The 26,815-nt window shown below is 46.5% G+C and overlaps 1 protein-coding gene across 2 annotated transcripts in view; it reads right to left on the reverse strand.

The window, feature by feature from the left end:
- epha3 (eph receptor A3) overlaps positions 1-26,815 on the reverse strand; it is a 299,166-nt gene that overhangs the window by 63,356 nt on the left and 208,995 nt on the right. The window contains exons 6-8 of one of the 2 annotated variants that reach the window (XM_038801693.1): positions 11,080-11,204; positions 3,407-3,566; positions 3,008-3,110 (exon numbers count right to left, since the gene is read on the reverse strand). In XM_038801693.1, coding sequence (XP_038657621.1) covers positions 3,008-3,110; positions 3,407-3,566; positions 11,080-11,204 — 388 coding nt within the window. Of the gene's footprint in view, positions 1-3,007; positions 3,111-3,406; positions 3,570-11,079; positions 11,205-26,815 lie in introns of both variants that reach the window. The other variant, XM_038801692.1, reaches the window with a different exon arrangement.

Consider the following 26,815-nt stretch of genomic DNA (forward strand, 5'->3'; position numbering starts at 1 on the left):
AGTTCAACAGATTCACAGAAAAAGACAATGGGCTGAATTCTCTGAAAATGGGGCTATGTCCCCACGCCCGCGAGAAAACGGGCGCAAATCACTCTGGACATTTTTCTCGAAAGTCCTGAGTGATTCTCCGTTTTGAAGGGGGTTTGCAGGGCCCCAGAGTAGTCCATGCAGCTCCGGCTGCCGATACGGGGTCCTGCACGTACGGCCATGGGTCCACGATAATGCGCGGCGTCGGCCTCGTGCAACATGGCGGAGCCACACAGCAAGCTGGCCCCAACAATATAGGCCAGCTTGCTGTGTCGGTCCGCCATGTTGCGCAGGGCCGCCGATCGCGCGCCTGGCCGTCCTGGAGGCCCACCCCCCACCAGAGTCCGTAGGGTCTCCGAGTGGGTCCGTAGCCGCCACTCCGAGCTCCCGCCGGGTGGAACCATGAGTGAACCACGACGGTGAGAACTCGGCCAACTGCCGGCGGAGAATCGCCGTGGGGCCCTCTTTCAATGGCCCCCGACTGGCGCCGCACCGACCGTGCGTGTGCGACTGGTAGCGATTCTCCGCCCCACGGGGAATCGCGGGAAGGCGTTTGACCCGATCGCGGGTCTGACGCCCGATTCTCTGCCCCCGTGCTGAGCGCAATTTCGGCGCAGAGGCTCAGATAATCCCGCCCAATATCCCAGTGGAAGTGGTGGGATGTGTCTTCTAGTAATATCCGACAGAGCACATAGAATCAGAGAGATGTGGCTATATTCAAATATTCCATGCATTCCAGTACTCCTCGGAGCTCATCTAGGATGTCTCCACTAGCCTACCCCTAAGATGGCGATGGCCACAAAATCTAATGGAGGCTGCCCATTCCCATGGAGCCGGGGTGGGGGGGACATTGCAAGTGTTCAGCTCAGCTCACCAGTTCAGGATGACAACTCGTGGATCAGGACACCACTTTTAAAGTCAGCCCCTTCTTTCGACCACCCTCTGTGCCCCCACCGCACCCAACATACCTCTCTTGGGGTCCTCGAGCACCCTTCACCCCAACACTTATGGGCAAGGTCCACTGGCCTGACCCCTGGCACGAGCAACATGGCACCTGGGTACCCTGGTACTGCCAACCTGGCGCCTTGGTAGTGCCAAGATGGCAGTGCCAAGGTGCCCAGATGTCAGGGGAGTGCCAGGATACCGCTCTGCCCTGTCCACGACCACCAGGGGGAGTCAACTCCCCAGCGAGACGCCCATGGTGCCGTATCGACTGGTTCACGACTTTGTGAGCCACTACCAAACGGCGCTCGGTTGAGGCCTTGCTGGCAAGACTGGTGAATCCCAGACCCCAGGTGAATTGGGTAAGCATATATTTAAATGAACCTAACAGCTCATTTAGATATGTGCGCCTGGATCTCGCCAAGCGAGAGCGAGGTTCAGTTCACAATTCGCTCCGGGATTCTATTGAACCTCACGAGACCTTTTGAGCGTCGAGAATTCCGATCCAGATGTCTCGCGAGATTCAATGACCTCGTCCCGACACCAAGTCAGACGTGAAGGGACCACTGAATCGCGCCCAAGTTGCTTTTTGAAGAAGGGACAGAAATTCTCCCTGACCCCTGCCAAAAATCCGTTGCTCTCCGCATTCCCCTGTGCCTCACGCTCCTGAGGCCCAGTCAGGTTTCTATTGCCCGCAGCTCCCATCTGTATTACTCCTGTACTGAGATCAAATCAGGATTTAGGAATTGGAAAGCCAGTCAGTCTGATTGTTTATGGTTTACAGTGAAGAGGATTCAATGCCAATGCAACTTGTTAATCTAGCACTTCTAATAATAAACTGAGTTTGTCATTACAATGCAATTTGGGCTGGATTCTTTCGACCCAACCACCACAAGAATGCCATGGGCGAGCCACGGACAATGGATAAGTCCATTGACCTTGGATGGGATTCTCTGGTCGCCAGGTGGACGCGGTCAGAGGGGTATGCCATTGAGATGAGGAAAACCCTCTTCACTCAAGAGGTTGGTGAACCTGTGGAATTCTCTATCACAAAAGGCAGTTGAAGCAAAGTCACTGAATGTATTTAAGAAATAAATAGATGGATGTTTACACACTATAGGCGCCAAGGGATATGACGAGAGCGCTGGAGTATGTCACAGAGATAGAGGATCATCAATGATCATATTGAATAGCGAAGCAGACTCGTAGGGCTAAAATGGCCTACTCCTGCTTCTATTTTCTATGTTTCTCTGGCCTGGCATAGATTGGCAGAAAGAAACATGGGGCGGGTTTCTCCGTTGTCCGATGCTGATATCGTAATCAGCAATCGGGTGGAGAAAGGATTCCAATGGCGGTTTGACACTGGTTTGTGATTCTCCGCCCCCTCCAAAATGGCATCATAGTGACGTGCGGTGAGCGCAGTGGCATTGCCGTTGGTGCCTCATCGGCCTGCCCACTCGCGATGCTCCGCCCCCAATGGCCCGAGTTCCCGACGCCACGGGACACATGTCCTCACACAAGTCGTGAACCTGGCATGGGGGTTACGGACTGTGTCCAGTACCGCCACACTGGGCCGGGATCCGTGCTGTTGGACAGGGGGGGGGAGGTGGGGGGGGATTGATGTGGGGTTGCCAGGGGGTGATCAAGGGGTAGGCTGTGGGGTCGCAGATGGTGGGTCGGGGCCACGCACGGCCAGCGCCATATTGTATGGCGCGACGCTTTAGGTCGTCAGCCATGTGTATGCACGGCCTGGGACCTGGCCATTCTCCATCCTCACTAGCAGCGGGTACAGGCCAGACTTGCAATGGAGAATCTGACATTTAGGAGATGCAGATTCTACTCACCAAGAAGCTAAGTATGTTACATCTACGACTCGCAGACTGACTGCAAGACATGTGACTAACACATCACTTCCTGCAAAGGCAGTAGTTTAAGACATTCTTCAAAAGGTACATGAACATCATATCACAACAACAGGTAGGGAGTAAAATTAATTGGGAAATGGTGGTTTCAACACAGAACATAATGTCCAACTAACCTCCCAACTATAATGTACATCACTACTGTGAGGAGGACGATGGCGACAGCTGCTGATATGGCAATCATGACAACCTGGCTGTTCTCACCAGCGATGGAAAAGGCTGAAATGAAGAGATTTTGTTTCAAAACTTGTGTTGCGATGGAACTTAAACAGAACAGAAAGAATACAAACTCTGCAAGAGTGACTGGCTGAGGAAAATTACATTTCATGTCGAGGGGTTCAAATCATATCATAAAGTGCAACAGCATTAATCATTGGCCGAACTCTGTGACAAAGTTACAGCAGTGTGATCATTGCCTAAACTCATATTTTGCCAAATTCTCATCTCATCTCTTAGCTGATAGATTCCTCACCAATGGGGCATTTTTAAATTCAACAAAACTAACGCTCACTTACAGTCAGGACTGGTCTCAAATTCGAACTTGCGGCTGCTGGTCCCGTAACCAGCCGCAGTCCGGGCCCTGATCTGGAACAGGTAGGTCGTCTCAGGTTTCAGCCCATTGATGGTGACATTCGTGCCCTTTGACCTCATGATAGTGTAACTGGTCTCCTGCTCCTGCTTCAAGACAAACAAAACAAGGCAAAATAGTTCATTATGGTTCACTTCTTACTTCAAAACTGCTTCCGCTCTGAGACCTTTTTTTCATAACCATTAAAAGAAAGAAAGAACTTCATACTGGACTGTGCCGCCATGTGTGATGGTCAACTGACGATCCTAATCTTCTTCGCGCGTCAGTTTTAGACACCAAGTGTTGAAAACTTGCGTTTGTCTCTCACTTTTACAATGTCAAAACACACTGAAGTGCTTCACAGAGAGATCCAATAAAAAAATGGACTTCAAAAAGGAGATAAGTGTTTACCGCTGTGAAGGCAAAGGGGAAATCTCACGGTACCTTCCATCCCCTGTGTAATTAGTTGTGCATCCAGGGGTTTTGTTCCCTCCTATGTGGAGGAGTGGGCTTATAGCGTGCAACCCACCATCATACCTGGGTGCCATATTTAAAATGCCTCAAAATCGCTAGCATTGAAGAACATCACGTTGAAGAAGGAAGGCGGATCTCCAGAAACACTCTGGAGCTGGACTCCTTCGAAGACACTCAATCTGGAAAATCCATCTGATAGATGCACACGCCCACTGCTGTGGTGTTTCAAGGTCCAGGGTGACTGGTGGCTTACATGTCAAACTCCAGAGGCAGCACCAGGCCTTCTTCAGGTTAGTCCCAAATTTTCTGGACTTGCATGTTTTGTTGCTAGCCTTGTTGAGGCGTTGGGGGGTGGGGGGGGGGGGAGATTCTGTTTGGGTCTTCATCAGCGTCCAATTAGCAGGATGCAATGGGATGCAAAACGGTTTCATGCTGGCCTCCAGTAGGTTTCTTGATCTGCCATGGCGGGCAGCATCAGAAAATCATTCTATAGTTTCACGTTGGCATTAAAGTTATTTTGGGGCCAGGTTTTACCCCTTTGCCCACCATTGGTCCCTCCAGTAGGGAGGTCATGGGAAAATTCCGCCCATAAATCTTGAGGAGAAACTTGAAAGGGGGAGGCAGAGAGGTGAAGGGGCTCAGGGATAGGGAGGGGGGCTTGTGGATTTTATGGGCCAGCAAAGCCTGCCCCAAACCACCTTCTCACAATGCCATACATGTGCACTTTATCAGGTATTGGTGAACAGTGATCAGTGTCTGGATAGTTAGATGAATGTTCCTCATCAAGCCTTGTATTACTACTATTGTCAGAGTTGCCTGAACAATAAGATATTTGGAAAATACGCCAAACTTTGAGGTTAGTGCAAATGTAATTAGATGCCATGATGGAAAAGTCAGCACACAACAGTTGGGTTTTCAGCTGCTGAACAACAATTTATTTTGTTTTTGACTTTAGACATGCACTTCTGGTTGCCCTTTCACAAGAGCAACATTATTGACCTTGAAGTGGTACAGAGGACAATAACTAAGATAATTACTGGTGCGGGATTTTCAATCGTTCACAGGGGCGGGGTTAGGTGCGAGCTCGCTCTGAAAATAGTGCTTTTGGACGAGAGCCAATCTTCCAATATCTCGGTGATGTGCTGGGATTTTTAAAGTGAGGGAGGTGAGCCTGCAACCAGTGCGCCTCCAATTAATTTGCTGTTAAGCTCATTGAAGAGCTTCTTAACAGGCTGGAGAAGGACAGAAATACATTTTCAAAGCTAGTAACAGGAAGAGCAAATGGTCAGGGACACATTAGTGCACAGCTGTCAGAGGCACAACGGGGAGCCATTGCTGATTGCGGCTGATGATGAAAAATCTTGGATTAAAAAAGGGTAATCGAACTGAAGTGCTCATGCAGTGGCATGACGTTGCCCTTGTTTCAACATTGTGGCACTCAAGCAGTGAGTGTTTTGGACACTTGGGTGGACCATGAGCTGCTGGGCCTCTGCTCTCCTGCATGCTCCATTCACCCAGGCAACGGCATGCCCAGTAATGGCTGCCACTTGGCGGCTAACATTGTCCTTCAGAACCAACTGCTGCCTCCCCACCATGCCCACTGCCCCTAAAATGGGCACTGAACCCGCCCATGGGCCAATTATCTTTTTCCTTGAAAATTCACATGACGAACCTGGTGTGGGGTCAGGCAGAACCCAGAAAGAGCCCCGCTACCAGGTTCCGGACCCTGGACTGAAAAGTCAGTCCTTTGGTATCAGGAATTTGACTGGCAAAGTAAGTTTAAGGAAATTGAGCTTCTTCTGTAACAAGAGACTTTGCAGTGATTTCAATAAAATTGGTGCATTACAACAGTGACCGCACTTCAATAGGTCTAAGTGACTCAGAATATCCTGAGGATTTAAATAGTGCTTTATACATTCTGACATTCTTCTTTAGACACAATCAGGTGAAGAGCTAATATCAGCACATTCATGATGAACCAGTTAGTCAGACTCTTTGCAGTAATTTCTATGATTGTGTAGGTTTCAAATGAATGTCGGGCCCTGCCAAATTGCTGACAGCGCAACTCTCAGGCATTGGCACTGGAGGCTCAATTCATTCAGGAGCTGCTGAAAATTAAGGAAGCTTTTACTGTTGCCAATTCCAGGTTAGTCAGGAGTCTTATTTGAATTATTCACTTTCCTTATAGTCAAAACAGTAATCCATTCCCTCGGACTGACATTCCTCACTCAAATTAATACAAAACAATCACCACCTCAAAAAAAAATTCTTGAAGGATTCCAGATCAAATCCTTTCATTGGGTCCTTCTAAAATTGAACTGCCACAAAGTCTGACAGTTGCATTTGTTCAGGCACCACTTTCGCTCCATTCAAGTTACTCTAAGGCTTCAATTTGGGATAACATGTCACTGCATTTTTGAGGGGTTCCTGCACGACCAGAACTGCTGCCCTTGCAGATGAGATGAAATCCCATTCTGACTCTGTTGTATTGTTCAAGAGACAACAGTGAGTTCTCACCATGTTCTGGGCAACATTTCTGCAAAGAAAACAGTAGATTAACCGGAATCATCTCATACGTTGGATGTGCACAAAGGGTTACTTTATTTGCTATGTAACAATAGTGTCAGCATTTCTGTGAAGCATTCTCAGATAATCCAAGGGCATCAAAAGGTGCCTTATAAAGGAAAATTCTCGATTTCTTATCATCTGCAGTGTGTGGAAACTCCCTATTCAGTGCTGTCATCATACATCTTTAGAATATTCCTAGGCTAGCTACCATATGGTGCTTCCCATATTTTGTGATATGTTTTAGCTATTGTGACTGTTTGGAGTGTAACACAAACATTACAATTTGCAGCTTCTGTGAACTGCACTTTGTATCTTTAGATGGTAACACTTCACTTTTGATTCCAGAAATAACAAACTGTAAGATTTGATCTTAAGAGAATGCACTGAAGGCTTCTGACGCCATTAAACATAAGAGCAAGGATGTATGAACCGAATCAAAACACAAAGATTCTGCAACAATCTTGCGTATTTGTTAGCTTCTAATGAACGTAAGCAAGTTATTTGGAAATTCTTTTAATTTCTATCTGAGATCTCGGGTTCCTTGCTGATCTTGGGAGAACTATGATGCAGCTGGAAGTGATAGCAAGAATAAAATCCGTTTCGCATGTTTTTGGAACACAGTTGCAATAAAAATTAAATAATTCTGGAGGGGACTAGGGGGTGGGGGGGGGGGGGAGGTGAGGAGAGAGAGAGAGAGAGAGAGAGAGGAGAGACACTGTGGCGAATGCAACTGCTCCTAATGCCCGAGATGTGCCACAGGTTGCCAACCCTCCAGGATCACCCTGGAGGCCCCAGGAATTAAATAGTAAACCCTAGCAAATAATCCAGCAGGACAAAAATCATAGAAATCGGTTTGCTATGCAAACAGAATTGGAAATGGGGATAATGGCATTTTGGCTAGGTGTGTCGGGTTAGAGGTGGGAGGTCAGGTCAAGAAAACTCTTGAAATACATTCAAACAGATTTGGCAAGCCTGGATATGTCTTTGCTCCACAGAGTGACCCACAGAGTGAGGGCAGTTTGTTAGCACAGTTCCAACAGAGCTCATAGTTGACAAGCGTTGCCAGAGCTGAGGCCAAGAGACAAGAGGCTGGATTGTCTAGGCCACCAGCCCCTTGTTTCTTGGCGGCACACGTGAAAGGCGCCTCACGCCACCAGGAAATCCGTGGGCGGCAGTGCACTACCAGCGGGGAAAGAGAACCCTGATGACCGGAGAATTCCAGCCAAGTTGTTCAGGAACAGGAATTTGAAAGAGCCTGCTGGCAATTTTTAGATAGGTGCCACATCCGCACTGTTGCTGGAGAAGGATGCTATGATTGGGCGTTGGAGATCATGGAAAATGAAGTCCTTTACTGAAGGGACAAAGGTCAGCTAGCAAAGTCAAAAATGAACGTGATGGCTGTCATTCCTTGAAGTGCCCTTTTCAAATGACACATGTGAGTCCCTAATACTCTATTTAGGCAGGTTAGCCACATTGTGAGAAGAAAACCGAATTTAGAGAAAAGCACATGAGAAGGTGCAGCCATTTTACATCACTCCAGCAACCCCTACTTCCAAGTTGACGATTATTAACGTTGTGCTAAATTAGTACTTTTATGATTCTTTCAGAACTGGTGAGCAGATCTGATCTATGAATTTACCAATGCAGCATATTGAGGACATTTTCCCTCATTGAGGTATTTCCGTTAGTGTAGTTGAGTTAATTTTCATTGCAGAAACCTTCATTTAAAGATCACAAATTTAGAAAAAAAAAGGCTTTACAACATTTATTTTTGGGTTGTAGATGGGTCAAGAAACAAATAAAACAGGAAAATTAAAAAACAAAGCTCCTTCGTCAGCACCTATAAAGATAAAATGGCAGATTAATGTTCACCAGAACCAATTTATTTATTTACTCGGTTCTGACGGGCATTGACCTGAAAAGTTAACTTTGGTTATCACTTTGGCTCAGTGGTTAGCTCTCCTATATGTCAGAAGTTGTTGAGGGTTTAATCGCCACTAAGATAGAATGCTTACAGTACAGAAGCAGGCCATTCAGCCATCATGCCCATTCAGACTCGATGTAAGAGCTACTTCAGCCCGTGTCACTCTCCTGCCTTCTTCCGTACAAAACTCTGCAACCTTTTTCTTTACATATTTATCCAATTACCTTTTGGATGCATTTTCTATCTTTGTATTATGTAAGGTAAAATCTTTGACACCCTTATTGACCGTTTGGTGTCATCATGATGGTTTCGACCTGGCAGCATGATGGCGCAGTGGGTTAGCCCTGCTGCCTCACGGCGGCGAGGTCCCAGGTTCGATCCCGGCTCTGGGTCACTGACCGTGTGGAGTTTGCACATTCTCCCCGTCTTTGCGTGGGTTTCGATCCCACAACCCAAAGATGTGCGAGGTAAGTGGATTGAACACGCTAAATTGCCTTTTAATTGGAAAAAATTAATTGGGTACACTAAAGTAAAAAAAAAAACAATGGTTTCGAACTGACAACCTTTGAGCAAGGCAATGAAAAGAGTTACCACTAATTGATGCTGGTGGGTGAAGGGAGGACTCACTCCATGAACTGGCTCAACTGCTCATGGTGAAATGCCATCTAAGCAGCGAGTGTCTAATACAGGAGCAGGAAATACTGCTGGAGAGAGAGAGGGGCAAGAGATGTTAGAAATCTGAAATAAAAAAACAACAGGAAAGGCTGGACATACTCAATAGGACAGCAACATCTGTGGAGAATCGAGGGAGTCGAGAATTAACGTTTTGGGTCAGTGACCTCTCATCAGAGATCCAAGCAGGTATTAGGAGGAGTGTGTTAGCATTGAGGAGGAGGCCTTGGTATTGACAGACATCCTGATTTAGTTGGTGTGCTTGAGCAAGTCTCTGCAGAGGCTTAAGCACCAAAATATTTGCTCTTGCTCATGTGCAGCACAGTTAGAGATTCTGATGTTAAACCAAGGCTTCATTTGCTTCTCCAACTGGACATTAAATAACCCATGGCATTACTTCAAAGAAAAGAAGGGAGGTTATCGAAAATGTCCTGGATAATATTTATCCAACAATCAGTAATATAAGATTATCTGATTATTAATACAATGCTGTATGTGGGAGCTTATTGTCTGCCAATTGGCTGCTAAGTTTCCTACCGGCACGCCTTTGGGTTTTTCTGCCTTATGTTTTGACACATGAGAAAAAAAGTGAAGGAGCGGGTCCCCAATTTCAGGCTTTTAAAAGATTGGGTCAAGGGGCACCACAAATGTTTAAAAAAAGGAACACCGCATGAAAACCACTTCCCCCACCCCTTCCCAGAACTCCCCCTCTGTCCATGGCAACCCCCCCTCCCCAGCACAGAAACCCCCTGGCCCCCACCATAGAAATCCCCAACACTGCCCCTGGTGTTACATCCTATACACCCTCGCACCACTCAATTCTCTGCCCCTCTGCTGTTCCGAACCCCCCCCCCCAAATAACGGGGGCAGAAACCCCGCCCCCAACCCCCATGGCTGGATACGAGTACCCCTACAGCATACTAGAAGGTGCCTCAGTTGGGAAAGGAACCAGCCAAAGACTAAAATTTAAATGGTTGGCCAGTGCACTGGAAGAACCGAACAGAAGAGTGACAATGGATACACAGCAATGGGAGTGGAAAGAGGAAAGAGCACAATTGTGAGGTCCATGGACAGTTTAGTTATGGTAAAAGCAAATCTGAAACCAAATCAGAAAATACTGGACAATCTCAGCAGGTCTGCCAGCATCTGTGGAGAGAGAAGGGAGCTAACATTTTGTCAAAGCACCATCCAGATACTTGACATCCAAATAGCAAAGAGTCATCCATATTTGAAACTTTAGCTAGCTGAGTTATGGTGAGTGGTTAACCTTTAGACTGTACATGGATAAATTGCAGTTCTTCAAATTAAAAGTTATCCCTTTGTATTTGTATTACAATATTAATTGTGAAACCACAGGCAAAGTTAATACCGTCTAATTACATTGCCACGCATAAATTACATGGTAAATGGTACCCTTGAGATCTACAGCTCTCATTTGAATCCTTAAAGCAAGGCCCAGACTGTATAATTAAGGAAACTGTCTATGTAGCATAATCTCCAAGAACATGAGCAGATGCAGTAGAATAAGGCAATTGGAATCATCAAGCTATTAAGCGACAATTTCCTTTGCGTTCTTTGAGTGCAGTGCATTGTACATGCAAAATTGCACACGCGTTTCCAGACTATGCATTGATGATTTGACTGCATATGGCACGCAGAGGAGAAATCCTCTCCATTGGGAAGTAGGCCCACGTCCTTCCCACTGATCCCACAAACTCAACACCTAGTCAATGAGTCACTGCCTCATCCGAAGACCATTTTGTGATATCAGATCAAATATTCTGAACCAAAACATGCTTTGGAAAACTGTTCAAAACTAAAGGGCAGCTCGGGCTCTAAAGCATGTTTGCTATGTGAGAAATTAGTCGCAGGAACTCCAGGAAAAAAAAGATGCCCCTTGAAATAGTTAGAGATCATTTCCAACACCGTTTTCAGTTTCATTTAGCTCTGCTCATCACTCCACCTTGTATTCATTTCCCCACCTTCTCGTAGAACTTGACCTCGTAGTCCAAGATGATCCCGTTCGGGTGTTCTGGCTCTTGCCAAGAGAGAGAAATGCTGTTTCGGGATGTCCACTCCTTCTTAATGACAGTGACCAGAGATGGAGCTGAGAAAGAGCAAAATACAATTAGAGAATAGTTTGCACAAACCTGTGCCAACTGGAATCATTTCTATCCAAAGCAATCTCTAATTGATGCTGTCCCTGTGGCAAGACTGAGCAGCTGGGAACACTGTCTTTGAACACATTTTGGAAATGATAACTTTAACAAAAGATTAGTCTGAATTTTACAATGTTTAATCTCCTTCAAGTGGAGACTACCACAACCGTGAGCAATCTGTCACACTCCTTAACCAAGCGCGCAGTGTGTATCTGAATGAGAAACTCACAAGCTTCGCATATGTCAGCCTAAAGCTTTGCCAAAATTCTACCTGGCTCAGCAACCAGTCATTTACAATTAAGCAAATCGCTGACATTTATCAACACTGACACACAAAATTATGGTCAAAACTGTGTCTTGCACAGACTCATCTGCACTTTTAATCACATTTCTTGTTAAGTGTTTCTTATTTTTCAAAGGATTGGTAGTCAGACCCAATCCTTGCAATCAGCAGCTACAGCCTGCAATGGCAGAGGAGGTGCTGGGTTTATATTTCAGCAGATGCCGCATCGATCCTTTTAAAAACAGTTTTTTTTTTCAGTTTTATGTTCACCGTTCTTCCGCTGAAGGGGTAGCTTCCTGACTGTCAGCAGCTCTCTGCTACAAGAGAGCTTGCCCAAGTTAAATGTTCTTCCTTTGTGACTATTGGCAAGCTAATCATCTATGGGGCCCAACATTTGTTCATCCAGCATTCACACTTCATATTGAGGCATTTCTGAATGTTGATCAACTGTAGAGATTGCTTTTCCCCCTTGCTAGTCTGGAAACACTAAGCCATTTTGATTATTCCCATAGCTACAATGGCTGACATCAGTTAACTCAGAAAATACCGTGGACCAAATCTGGGACTTCCGAGACGAGGATGGATCAGTACACAGCATGAAGTGTGTTTCCCCAATAAGCAGTCAGTGGAAGAATACAACAAATATTATTAATGCAGTCTTTATTATACATTATTTTCAATATTTATTGAAGCTAAAATAACCCTAAAATCCCCCATAGTTGTGTGCACACTGCGCACAACTTTTCACCCTTTGCAGGGGCTTCTGCACAGCAGCAGGTAATCCAGCCCAACAGATCTTGGCTGGAGTTTATACTCCACACGAGCCACCTCCCTCTCGAATTGCCTCTTTCTACCTTGGTTCAAGACTGCTTTCTCCCTCAAGTATGCATTGAACTTCCTCACAAATGCATGAATGTTTTCTCCTTCAAACACTCCACCAGGCAGAAAGTTTCACATTCTCCCCAATCTGTCAAAAATAAATTCCTTTTAAATTCTTCATTTGACCCGTGAACGATGATCTTGTATTTGTGACCCTTTGTTCTGGACTCAAACACAGGTTTCTCCACATCCAACTGATCAAACTTCTTCATAATCTTAAAGAACTTTTATCAGGTCTCTTCTCAACTCTTCCCTTTTCCTGAAAAAGAGGGCCCCAGATCTACACTCATTTCTGATATCTCCATTCCCAAAGGCAGGTGCTTGGCGCATTGTCTATTGATGCTTTATCCGGAGCCGTTTTCTTGGCAGCGTTGTCCATTCTCAGGGGCAGGGGCAAGGAGGCAGGTCCCAGGTCTACCTCAGCTGAAACAGGAATCAAACCCACACTGTTGGTGTTTTAATCTGGATCACACACCAGCCAACCAAACTAATCAATCCCCTGGTTTCCTGATATAGTCACTGTGGTAGTATGACTAGAGGTATTACAGTAACTAGCAATGCCGAGACACCATTGGTGGAGAAGGCTCGCTGCTCATTGGCCCAATGGTATGTAACACTAGTCACCCATTGGCTAGAGCTGTAAGGTAGCTCCGCCCTGTAAGGCAGGGTATAAGAGCCCATGTGTTCCCCACAGCTTCCTTTCTATACCAGAGCTGCTGGGGAAACATCTTGTCTATTAAAGCCTTCAGTTCGGACTATAACTTCGCTTCTGTGGTCAATTGATAGTGCATCAGTCACATCCTTTCAATTCTGGTAATATCCTTGTAAAGCCAACTTTATAAATTGAGCTCCTCGCATTTCGTCAGCAGGATCTGCTCCCTGTTCTATCCTACTTCTTTGGTTCTGACATAGACCACGACAACGAGTTCTTCTCCGTGCTCTTCCAATACTTTCCAGTTGCTTTAAAATGTCCCTTTACCTTTCATTCTGAATCTCCTTGCTTCCCTGCTTGCGAAATCATGCATAATATGCACCCAAATTGTGTGAGACTCCCCGCTGAAAGTCTAATTAAATCGAATAAATTTGTAGCACTAGAAGAGATTGTGATGAAAAATCATCACAGATTATTGCTTTATATCCTTTTTGTGTAAAAGAGCAAAGTGCCTTACAAGTAATACTGATATTGACAATATTGCACTTGTAACTATCGGTATGCTGTTTGGTTAATGGTGCAGTGAATCATGAAACATACATAGAAACATGCATAGAAAATATATGCAGGAGGAGGCCAATCAGCCCTTTATGCCTGCTCCACCATTCATTATCAATAAGTTCAATACTCTAATCCTGCCTTCCCCCCATATTCCTTGATTCCTTTAGCTCCAAGAGCTATATTTAATTCCTTCTTGAAATTACATAATGTTTGGCCTCAAATATTTTCTGTCGTGGTAAACGTCTCAGATTCACCATTCTCTGGATGAAGAGATTTCCCCTCACCTCAGTCCTTAAACGTTTACCCTTATGCTCAAACTATGACCCCTAGTTCTGGGCTCCACCGCCATCAGGAACAATCTTTCTGAATCTACTCTGTCTAATCCTGTTAGAATTTTGTGAGTTTCTACAAGATCCCCTTTCACTGTTCTAAACTCCAATGAATATAATCCCAACTAACTTAGTCTCTCCTCATATGACAGTCCCACCATCCCAGGAATAAACCTGGTAAACCTTTGCTGCACTCCCTCCATAGCAAGAACACCCTTCCTCAGATAAGGACATCAAAACTGCATACAATACTCCAGGTGTAGCCTCACCAATGCCCTATACCATTGCAGTAAAACATCCCTATTCCTATACTCAAATCCTCTTGCTATGAAGGCCAACATACAATTTGCCTTCTTTACTGCCTGTTGTATCTGTGTGCTTAATTTCAGCGACTGATGCACGAGGACACCAAGATCTCGCTGAGTACCTACCTCTCTCAATTTACACCCATTCAACTAATCATCTGTCTTCCTTTTTTGCTACTGAAGTGGATAACATCACATTTATCCATATTATACTGCTCCTTTCATGCATATGTCCACTCATTAGACGCTGAAAGTCTAAATAAACCACATCCAACGGTTCGCCCTGGTCAACTCTACTAGTTACATCTTGAAAGAATTCCAGTAGATTTGTGAAGCATGATTTTCCTTTCATAAATCCATGCTGACATTGTCTGATTATATCACTGCTTTCCAAATGCTGTGCTATGAAATTTCTGATAATGGACTCAAGCAACTTCCCTACCGACGTTAGGCTCACTGGTCTATAGTTCATAGTTTTCTCTCTATCTCTCTTTTTCAATTGCATGGTTATATTAGCTATCCTCAAAGCAATACTGAAGCAAGCAACACTGGACTGAATTTCGCAAGGAACCATGGTCCTTGCTCTTGGGGCTAAAAGATCCATATTTGGGGGTGAGGAGAAAGAGGGTGGAGCGGGGACAGTGGTGAGACTGCCAAGCAGATGATTGGCTGTTAACAGGCTGGCAGTGAGATTTTCAACCTCAGGGATAGTAGCTCCCTCCTCGGAGCTGACAGGAGTGGTAGCCACTGTTGGGACTGCACTTGGAACTTGACGAAGCGAGTTGTGTTGGGTCATGTTGTCAGTATTTTGGGGTCTCACATTATACCATGTTAGAAAGCCACAGCCAAAGAAGATGGAGGTCAGGGTTTAAGAGACCAAAAAGGGTAACACCTTCAAGGAGCTCCTCCCATGTGCCCAGGGACCCAATAAAGATGGATCAACCCCTGCCCACCACCAGCCCATGCAATCTGGGAGAGCCCCAAACTAAGCTCCCAAATTGGCAGAGGAGGAGGCTCCACAAATATCCCCATCCTCAATGGTGCAGGGGCCCAGCTTATCTGTGCAAAAGACAAGACTAAAGTATTCGCACCAATCTTCAGCCAGTAGTGCTGAGTGGATGATCCATCTCGGTCTCCTCCGTAGGTCCCCAGCATCACAGTTGTCATTCTTCAGCCAATACTATTCACTCCATATGATATCAAGGAATGGCTGAAGGCACTGGATACTGCAAAGGGCCCTGACAATATTTCAGCAATAGTACTGAAAACTTGTGCTCCAGAACTTGCCACATCCCTAGCCAAGATCTTCCAGTACAACTACAACACTGGCATCTACCGGCAACGTGGAAAATTGCCCAGGTAAGTCCTGTACACAAGAAACAGGACAAATCCAACTCAGCAATTACCACCCTACCATTCTATTCTCCATCATCAGCAAAGTGATGGCAGACGTCATCAAAAGTGTTTTCAAGCAGCACTTACTCAGCAATAACCAGCTCATGGATGCTCAGTCTGGGTTCTGCCAGGGTCACTCAGCTCCTGACCTCATTACAGCCTTGGTTCAATAATCATAAGGTCAGAAATGGGGATGCTCTCAGATTACTGCACAATGTTTCGCACCATTCACGATTCCTCAGATAATGAAGAAGTCTATGTCCAAATGCAGCACGACTGGGACAATATCCAGGCTTGGGCTGACAAGTGGCAAGTTACATTTGTGCCACATAAGTGCCAGGCACAGACCATCACTTACAAGAGAGAATCCAACCATTGCCGCTTGACATTCAATGACATTTCCATCGCTGAATTCTCCACAATCAACATCCTGAACTGGACTAGCCACATTAATACTGTTAATATTAATAGGAAATCCTATTCCTATTATACCCACATCTATCTTAAGTCTGATGTCCCACAATACTCCAAGTATGCACCCTACAACATTGAGTGTCAGATATTCCAAATGAATATATCTTGTCCAGAGGATTACAGATACAATACCTCAAAGCCAGCACCCTGGGGACTGAAGTCGTGCTGAATTTCTGCTATTGTCGGATTTAGGGTCGGGTGGTTCGGGGAGTGGGCAGTTTGAGTCAAGCTGGGTCAGCTGAGGGGGGTCAAGGATTGCTTGGAGCATGGAATAGAGCAGGGGTTTTGAAACTCAGGGTGGGTGTCAGGAGGGTCGTGGAGCGATCCGTTGTGGCATTCACGATCGCGGGAAGAAATTCCCAACTGCCGTGACCGGCTTTTAAGAATGTCGGCCGCGGGCAGTCCCCGACTGGTTGCGGCGTTTGAGGAGGCGGGTGGTGCGAGGATGGGCTGTGTGCTGATCACCGCGCGCAGAGCGGTGGTGGTGGTGTTCAGGGGGTTGAGGGGGGGGGGGGGGGGGGGGGGGGGGGGGGGGGGTGCTGGGCTGATGGGCGTCCACATGGACACGATGCTAACAGTGGTGGCCCCAGCTTGGATATCTGCCCAGGTGTTCGTCCTTTGCATGATGGTCGGCTCGACCCCCGTCACTGATCGGCAGTATGCAACTTGCGGATACTTGATCAATCCATTCAACGGCCAGTGCAACGTTCGTTTGCACTCCCACAACAGCAAGTGCTGGTTGGGAAGTGGTCTGTGACTGGGGTGGGTACAGTGAGAGGAAGCCAGGCCAGGTTTCTCAGAATACTGATTAACTGAGGCCAGTCAATAGGGCTGACATATGTGAACACTGGAAGAAATCTACAGTCATCACTTTGTGTCGAGACTCTCTGGAAACGAGGAAGTCAGAACTTTTGGTGAGAATGGAGCAGGAGGTGACTTGGATGTTTGGATAGTGCAATTCAGTGGAACCAATAAGAAATAGTGTGACATTGTGTGTGTTTGACAAGTCACAAACCTCCCCTAAAGTCGGAGTTTGTAAAGTAAAATCAAGATTGTACTTTTTTCTACAATTGGTTGAATTTCAAAAGAAATGTTAATATATATAAAACAAAGTTTGGGGGTCGGAGAATTTCGCCCCAGGATGCAAAGCCCATGTGTGTTAAATGCAGGAAAGTACTGCCACAAGAAATTTAAAATCCTCAAATCTTCAAAGGCATTAGAAGATTCGGCATGGAGAGTTCGATGACAAACCTCTTAATTCTTTTCAAAGCATGCAGCAAGAACTTAGTTGAAGTGCTTAGCAGAAATGTAACATTAATGACGAAACAAGAGAGATCGTGAGGACAAACAGGCCCACCTGCCACATTAAAAGTAAGCAATAATGTTGTGTCGCGAAGGTCGGCCGGCGTGGGTCACTAACGTCAGCCGGCATGTCTCGCAAATGTCGACCAGCATGGGTCCCGAAGGTCCACCGGTTGGTAAAAGTAGGTCCAGGGGAAAAAAGTTTGACAAACACTGGAATAGAGGATTGTGCAAAGCAGAGATGTTGGTAATTAGTCTGGAGTCAAAGAGCACCAATACATTTCCTTGCCAAATTGTCCAGGTGTGTTTGCTGAGGAAACCCCTAAGCAGCGCCGGCCCTAGGGTTGCTGGCGCCCCGGGCAAGCTGAACTTCGGCGCCCTTGGGGGGGGGGGGAGGGGGGATGCGGACCCGAGGCGGGGGCGCGGACCCGAGGCGGGGGGGCGGACCCGAGGGGGGGCGGACCCGAGGGGGGGGCGGACCGAGGGGAGGGGGGCGGGGGGAGCGGACCGAGGGGGGGGGGGCGGACCCGGGGGGGGGGGGGCGGACCGAGGGGGGGGGGGAGCCCTGGGGGCGGGCGGCCACCGCGCATGCGCTGGTTGGCACCTGCCCAACTACGTATGCGCGGGACCCGAGTCTCTGGCGCCCCCTAGCACATGGCGCCCTGGGCGACTGGCCGAGTTGCCGGTGCCTTGAGCCGGCCCTGCCCCTAAGGCTCCTTGGTCAGGACCTTTCTAAACCCACAACCATTACTATCTGAGAGGACAAGGGCAGCAGACACAAGGGAACCCCACCACCTGGAAGTTCCTCTCCCAGTCACTCACCATCCTGACTTGGAAATATGTTTCTGTTCCTTCACTGTCGCTGGATCAAAATCTTGGAACTCCCTCCCTAGCAGCACTGTGGGTGTATCTGCACCACATGCCCTGCAGCAGATCAAGAAGGCAGCTCACCACCACCTTCTCAAGGGTAACTGGGAATGGGCATTAAATGCTGATCTGCCCAGAGACACCCAAATCTTATGAATTAATTTAAAATGTTTTTCAGATATATTACGTAATAAAAATTGATGCATGGAATATTACAAATGAGTCCAGTTTTCAGACACTGCTGGGTTTCACGTAGCTGGGTTTGAGGTTCTCAATCTTTACCTTTTTCTAAAGTTGCCCTATTAATTTCTGATATCAGACCAATAAATGCTGATGCTTCCATCATCAGCACAACTTGCCTTCTTCTTAGATCTCAAACCCTGCGTTACATTGAACGCACGTGCATACTTTGCATCATATGCAGGGCTGAGATGAATCAGATGTGGATAAATTGTCAGCTTGTAGCAGCTTCAGAAGCTGATTAACCCACATGTTTCCTTGGGTGAAATGGGAATCAGGAACTTAAGACGGATTGTTGTAAATTATCTATGTGGCACCTGAAGTTCGGAATTCAACTCCAAACTAATCCGAGAATAAGAAAATTCTAGAGTAGGCGGCATGGTGGCACAGTGGTTAGCACTGCTGCCTCACAGTGCCAGGGGCATGGGTTCAATTTTGGCCTCGGGTGCCTATGTGGAGTTTGTGCATTCTACACGTGTCTGCGCGGGTTTCCTCCAGGTGCACCAGTTTCCTCCCACAGTCCAAGATGTGCAGGTTTGGTTAGGCTAAATTGCCCCCGAGTGTCCAAAGGGTTAAGTGGGTTATGGGAATAGGACGAGGTGTGGGCCTGCGTGGAGTGCTTCTTCAGAGGGTCGGTGCAGACTCAATGGGCCGAATGGCCTCCTTCTGCACTGTAAGGCGTTTATGATTCAATAATTCCATGAGTGGTGCTTGGAATTTTGAAGCTCTAAATCTGGAGGGCGGGATTTCCCAAATAAACTCTTTTTGAGCTATTGCAGCTACCAAGATCAACCAATTGATGATTTGCACATCTGGATCAGTGGAAATGTGGCAGGAGATAAGTTGCTCAACCTGAAGAGAGTTCTCTGAAATTTGTAGCATTTTTATTCAAGCCACAACACTTTAATATAGCATTTGTTTGCGCAATATACTAATGGAACCAGAACCACTTGGCAACATCAATGACCATCACCACCAAAAGAAAACCATGTTTCACTCAGGATTATGACAAAGTTTAAACATCACCATAAGAGCAAGAGTCCTTTCTGGAAAAATTTGAAATTGAAAGCAATGAGCACGTAAAAAATGGATAATTCTGGAATGAAGTCTTCTCACGTATGGTGCCTGTCTGGGTGGATATGATTGGAGATTACTTCAAAAGATCAGGGAAACATGGGGCACAACTTTATGGCTCTGTCGTGGTGGGGTGGGGGTGGGGGGGGGGGGGGGGGGGGGGGGGGGGGGCAGAATATGCGGCGAGCCATTCAAAAGTCCATCAACTTCAGCAGACTGGAAGATGCCACTGGCAGGAGGAGCAGTAACATTCCGCCACTTATTCTTTTCTCAACAATCAAAACTCGGACGTAGGTTTAATTGGCAATGTTTTGATTTCTCTGCAGTGCTCAATCGCACAGAGTATGAAGGTTTTTGTTACGACAGAATTAGATACCTATAATCCGCAACCATTTCCTGGGTAGTTGTGGAAGTAATTGAGAAAACATGAACTGCTTCACACGAGTAAAGTTTTCTCAATATGTTATTTTATCATCCTGGAGAAGTAAGCGATATTTTCGTTGTGCAGGAACATGCTGAGTGCCGGGACAGTGGTTTGTTATTCCTTGATACTAGTGTACAGCATGCAATCCTTTCCAGACATTTTTCACAGTCAACCGATTTATCAAACAGATCTCAATCATAGAAACAATTTACTCAGCACATCATCGTAACGATACCTGATTTTTAAAAAATTATAATATTTGAACTTTTAAATTTGAAGTGTTTCTCTTCAGAATTTGAACACTACATTGTTTAATTTGATCAAATCTTGTTCAATCTACTAGTTAGAGTGCAACAAATATATTCAACTATTTGACTGATGGACTATATAGTGGTACATCCTGTTCCATGACAGGTATTTCTACATTGCTTACTTCTAACATAAATAAACCGTAATATATGTTAGTTTTTGTTTGTCAAATTAACAAGCCCTCTATGAAGATGTTAAAACATCAGTAATGATGTTTGTTTTCATAGCATATGCCCTTTTTCAAGAAGTGGTACATGTCACCGCCCTGACACACAAAAATAAAGTGAAGAAATAGGACGTAGGGAACAAAACTTACAAAGGCTGTACTCAACTCAACGGCTATGCGTCTTGAGGCTTACAGAGGAACATAATTCTAAAAGTGCAATTTTAAAATCCAAATTAGAAATCATGTAATTACAAGGTGGCAGGGCGGTACAGTGGTTAGCACTGCTGCCTCTTGGCCCCGAGGGACTGCGTTCGATTCGGCCCTGGGTCACTGTCCATGTGCAGTTTGCACATTCTCCCCGTGTCTGCGTGGGTCTCACCCTCAAGACGCAAAGATGTGCAGGGTAGGTGGATTAGCCATACCAAAATTGCCCCTTAATTTGGAAAATTTAAAAATAAATAAAAAAGTAAAGAAATCCTATAATTACAGCCCTTCTTCATAGATTTTGGGCGCGGTTTAACCACCTCTTTGCACCCATCGCAGATCGGGCCGCGCCGGTTAAAAAGCGGGGAAGATCAAAACCAGGCGTAAATCAGTTTGCTATTGAATTGGCCCCCTCCTAATGAAGAGTTCCAGATCGTTCCCAAATATGGTGAATATAATATTAACCCTCATTTGCGTTATTTTCAATCTCATGAGCAAGATTGAAGTCAAATGCAATGGCCTTTTGAGAAGTAACAAACTCCCCAGGGAGAAATCACGCAGGCGTTGTTTAGCACTCCTTTTTTTAAAAAGTGAAGTTATCACAACGGCTGCTGAGGGGAACTGAGGAGGTGAGTGGCCATTTCTATTTTCTAGCAGATAGTTCAAGATCACCAGAACTGCTGCCCCAGTGCTTGGGTGGGTAAGGGGGAGTGGGTGGGGGTGTGGAAGACTGCTCAGGAGGGGACGGGCTTTGTCAGGGGGCTGAGGCCTTCCAGGTGGCCTTTTTGACTGTGAGGCCTTCAAGTCATCTTTAAAAATTGTGGATGCCCATTACAGAGGCAGCTACAGCTGCTGCCTGTCCGTCCTACCAAACACTTCCAGGACTGAGCCCTGCTCTTGGTTGAATACTGAAGGTCACTTTAACTCCCTTTGACTTTGAGAAGCCTCTAGCTTCACAGCTGAAGTGTTTTGCTGACAAGGAATTGGCTTTCTTTGTTGCGAGAGCACTTCTCAGCTCTCGAGTGGCTTCTCATGGGTACACGTGCCATGTCTCAGACAATGATTATTGCATCACATTTCAATCAAACTTCGAAGCGTCAGAAGCATAGAGGCAGCAGCCAGCAATCAAACACTCAAGAGCTGGGTAAGTGCGTAGATCAGGGGAGGACACCTGAGCTCTAGGCCCCAGACCCCTGCCGGAAACATAAGGTGGGATTAATTATGGGGAAGTGAAACGTCAGTTTCCTGACGGAAAGATGAAAGTTGGGAATTAAATTGAGTATGGATTAAATTGTACCCTTGCAAGTCGACAGCAAAGAAGAAACATGTGCTTTCAGATTCATGACTGGTCAAAGGGTGGTGTGCAGCAGATGAACTAGCCTTCCTGTTGGATTTAGGAGTGAGTAGGAGCTGCTTCCTTGTTTCGAGAACATTATGGGACTGGGGAGAGGAGGCTGAGATATTGCATTGAGTTCAGGTGGCAGCTGTCCAGGCAGGTTGACACGGGAGTGAGATGGCTTCGTGGCAGCCCTAAGAAGGGTCGTGAAGTATTCTTCCAAACAATTTGTACATTCTTCCCATACAGTTTGTACAGATTTTCCTCCTTTTTCACCACCGCTCCCCATCACCCAACAACCCCCCCCCCCCCCCCCCCCCCCCCCCCCCCCCCCCCCCCCCCCCCCCGCGACGAACAGCTCCTCAAATACAGTAACAAACATGCCCCACCTTTTCTCAAAACTCTCCTGCTGAGCCCCTTAACTCATACTTTATCTTCTCTAACCACAGGAAGTCGTACAGGTCACCTACCCCCCCCATGGCGATGCCGACCGCCACTCCAGCAAAATTCGTCGTCATACAATCAGAGAGGCAAAGGCCATGACATTGGCCTTCCTCCTCTCCATGAGCTCCGGCTTCTCTGAAACCCCAAATATCTCCACCAAAGGGTCCGGGTCCACCTCCTCCTCCACTGTCCTGGCTAAGACTGCGAATACCCCCATCCAAAATCTTCCCAATTTTTCACAACCCCAAAACATGTGCTCATGATTCGCTGGCCCCCGTCCACACCTCTCACACTCATCTGCTACCCCACTCATTCTCGCCCAGGTCATATGCACCCTGTGCATCACCTTAAACTGTATCAGGCTCATCCTTGCACATGAGGAGGTCCCGTTTACCCTTCGCAGTGCCTCACTCCATACTCGCCAATTGATCTCCATTCCCAACTCCGCTTCCCATTTCTCCTTGATCTTCACCACCTGCTCGCCTCCCTGCTCCCCCAGCCACTTATATATATCCCCAATTTTGCTGTAACTACTTTGATACAAGTTTAAATAAAATGTGTTTTAAAAAAAAAGAAAAGAAGGGTCGTGGGGACAGAAGGAGGGAACGAGATGACACAGGGAACATCAATCTCGACCGAAAGCAACTGAAGTATAATAGAGGGGAGATCAAGTGTGATTGAGGGAGGGTTGAGATTCTGTTTGGCAGGTGGAGGGTTCAAGGTTCAGGGAGGCAGCTGAATGGTGATGAAGCAGCAGCTCTAGGTTGATCAGCCGCTGATTAAGGGTGATGGTGTGTGGCTTGAGTGTCACAGAAGGCAGGGCTATGGTGATCACACGATTACATGTGACCAGCCATCCCACCTCCCAGCAGAAGTTCCATTCACTTCCAGTCCCACTGTCAGGACACATGGTGCTCCAGCAAGATTCTGCCCAACATGTCCATATCTTTTTGCCATCCCTTTGTGTCCACCTCACAACTTACATTCCCACGTAACTTTGTATCAACAGCTAATTTAGATACATTACTCTCGGTGTGCGATTTACCGGCTTTATCCCACCGAAATCGGGACAGGACATGGCCGGTTGATCCCGGGAGATCCCGGGATTCCCGACCGTCGTTGTGTCTCATGAGACCTAACAACATCTCACAACCTGCATCCCTCCCACAATGGGTGGGACCCAGACTCACATACTTAAAAGCTCACTTAGTTATTCTGCATTGAAAAGGCATCTATCGGCCTCACCGAGGAGACTCCAGCTGCCGCCATTGAGCACTGGACCGCACAACTGATGACCAGACAGAATAGCTCGTGGGGAGATCCCCCAAGTGGTTGGAGGCCCCCAAGTGGTTGGCCTCTGGGCAGGCTGGCACCTGACACTGCCGGTGCCACCTGGGCACCTTGGCACTGCCAGCCTTGCACCCTGGCAGTGCCACCTGGGTGCCAACCTGACAATACCAGGGTGCCCATGAGGTACTGCCAGTCTGGAAGGGTCAGTGCCAGGGTGCTAGTTTGAATGTAAAATGATCATTGAACAGAGTTGCACATTGAGTTAGATTAACACCGTAAAACTTAACTTTTCAACGGCTTGACCAAGGATCATTTTAAGGACTGCAAATGAATCAAGTGTAGGCCAAGAAAAAGTGTAGCATGCCTGGCACATACTCCATCAACCTTTGTCAAAACGTTCACCCAGGTCTTAAAACAATCCTTAAGCTCCTGATTAACACATTTAATTTGGCACCAAAGCACTCCAAAGATCGTTACAATATGGGAGATTGCATCCGGAAATTGCTCTCCTCAGGGTCCAATTTACGATGGGGACCAACCTTTCTCCGTTTGTGGCAGAGAATATTGTTTACACTACTGAGTGTCCAAAACTAGTTTATACAACACAATGTGCACAATATAGTTAGCTCAGTTAATCCACAGAAAAGCAATTTACTTTGGGCATTTGGATTATTTTGAGCAAAGCTGCTTCTTTGGTCTTCCAAGTGGTCGCTGAGACTGCTGTGCGTGAACAAAAATGATAGATCAGTTTGAAGTGATTACAGTCCTTCCTTGTCTTTATCAAAGATTTCTCCCTCTGGTGAAATAAAAGATCCTAATTAAGGGATTAACACTTTGGGGAAGGTAGATAGCTAAAGCTAACAACAAGTTTGCAAACACAGTAAATTCTCTCACAGTGGAAATGATGCACGATTACGACAAAAAAACCTTATGGATTGCCTAATGTTAAACTTATCCATCTTTAGGCTTATTCCTTTATTAAATAAATGCCTGTTATGCTTATACTTCTAGCATGCCCTTTCTTATATTGATTTTTACCTCTGTAACTCTATCTCTTCTCCAAGCATATGCCAATCAAGTCTATACCTTTAAAAATGAAACACTTTGTTAAGTCGAATCTTCGGTCTCGTGCCATTCCTTTATTGTAAATACAGGACAGCATTTTTCCTAATGAATTGCTTTTCATCATGAAATGTACTAAAAGATTCTTCCAACCTCAGGGTGTATAATTACAATATTTCCTTCACTGCCATCATGCAAAATATTTCTTGTCTTTTTTTGTGAGAGGAGGCACACTTGGCTTGGGACACCAGTAATGGAGCATTAATATATAGTGACCTTTCAACTGAGCTATGATTTTTATAGGTGATTGCTGGAAGTGGAAAGTGGGGAATTAGAGAATTTGGAAAAGGAAGCTCAACGGGGAACAGGAAGCTTGTCGCAACAGTTCATAGGTCAGAGGTTAAATTAGAAGCATTGATCCATAAAGGGCAGTGAGGACACACCGTCCTGTCCTGTTCCCTAGATTCAGGCGAGGTTCCATTAGATTGGAAGATAACAAGTCGAAGTGCTTTATTCAAGAAGGAAGGGAGACAGAAAGCAGGAAACTACAGGTCAGTTAACCTAGGGTGAGATTCAGCAACCCTGTTGCGCCTGGTTCGGAGTCGGGCGTAACGGGTGAATTGCATGCGAGCCCCAAATCGGACTCCGTGCCGGGCCAATCGAGAGTCACCCAACTCGCTCCTCGCGGATTGATCTGGATCTCGCCCAGCTAGAGCAAGGTCCCAATCTGAATATTTAAATGATCCTAACAGCTCATTTAAATACTCGGACTCTGGATTCTCCTGGCACCCGGGACGCACCAGCCGATCTTGTGAGACCTCACCAGGGCGCCGTTTAGTACTGATTCATGCAAACATGGAACCGTCGTAACAGCACCTGGGGGGTCTCCCAGGCCATCGGAGGCTCCGGGTGGTCAGGGACAGGGCAGGTTGGCACCCCTGGCATCTGGGACTGTCAGCCTTGCAGTGCTGGGGTGCCCAGCTGGCACTGCCAGGGTGTTGGGCTGGCAGTGCTGGGGTGCCCAGGTTGGTACTGCCAGGGGTAGGGCCCTTTCTGTCTCCCTTCCTTCTTGAATAAAGCACTTATACTTGCTATCTTGCCAAGTAGAGATGGCTGAGGAAGGTTCCCGAGGTCCTCCCCAAGGTTGGGGGGATGTGGAGGGGCCAAAAATGAAGCGGGAAGAACTGAAAGGGGGAAACGAAAGATTGGGGCTGCTGGATAAAATGGCGCTCCGATTTGCAAGGAGCCTTTTCTGCTGGCGAGCAGAAATGTGGCCTTAGTGGAAAGAATCTCCCCGAAGCCAATAAATGGCAAAGTGCGCTGTAGCTGCTGAGAAACACCCCGTTAAACACGCCCTTCAACGGACCTTATCTTCAGCACCTAACATCTATCATAGGGAAACTATTATTAAGGATGTTACAGCAGGGCACTTGGAAAAATTTAAGACAATCAGGCAGAGTCAACATAGTTTGGTGGAAAGGTGGAATTAAAAAGTCCAAAGGTGACCATGAAACCATTTTCGATTGTCAAAAAAACTCATCTGGTTCACTAATGTCCTTTAGGGAAGGAAATCTGTCATCCTTACCTGGTGTGGCCTACATTTGACTCCAGATCCACAGCAGTGAGGGGGTGGCACAATGGCACAGTGGTTAGCACTGCTGCCTCCTAGCGTCAGGGACCAAGTTTTGATTCCGACCTCGGATGACCGTGTGGAATTTGCTCGTTTTCCCTATGTCTGTGTGGGTTTCCTCTGAGTGGTCTGTTTTTTTCCCCACAGTCCAAAGATATGCAGTTTTAGTGGATTGGCCATGCTAAAATGGCTCCCAAGTGTCCAAAGGTTAGGTGGGGTTACAGGGATAGGGCCGAGATTGGATCTGTGTAGGGTGCTCTTTCAAATGGTTGCTGCAGACTCAATGAGCCAAATGGCCTCCTTCTGTATTGTAGGGATTCTATGACTCTTAAA

The sequence above is a fragment of the Scyliorhinus canicula genome, chromosome 7 (genome assembly GCF_902713615.1).
Source record: "Scyliorhinus canicula chromosome 7, sScyCan1.1, whole genome shotgun sequence".
Classification (NCBI taxonomy): domain Eukaryota; kingdom Metazoa; phylum Chordata; class Chondrichthyes; order Carcharhiniformes; family Scyliorhinidae; genus Scyliorhinus; species Scyliorhinus canicula.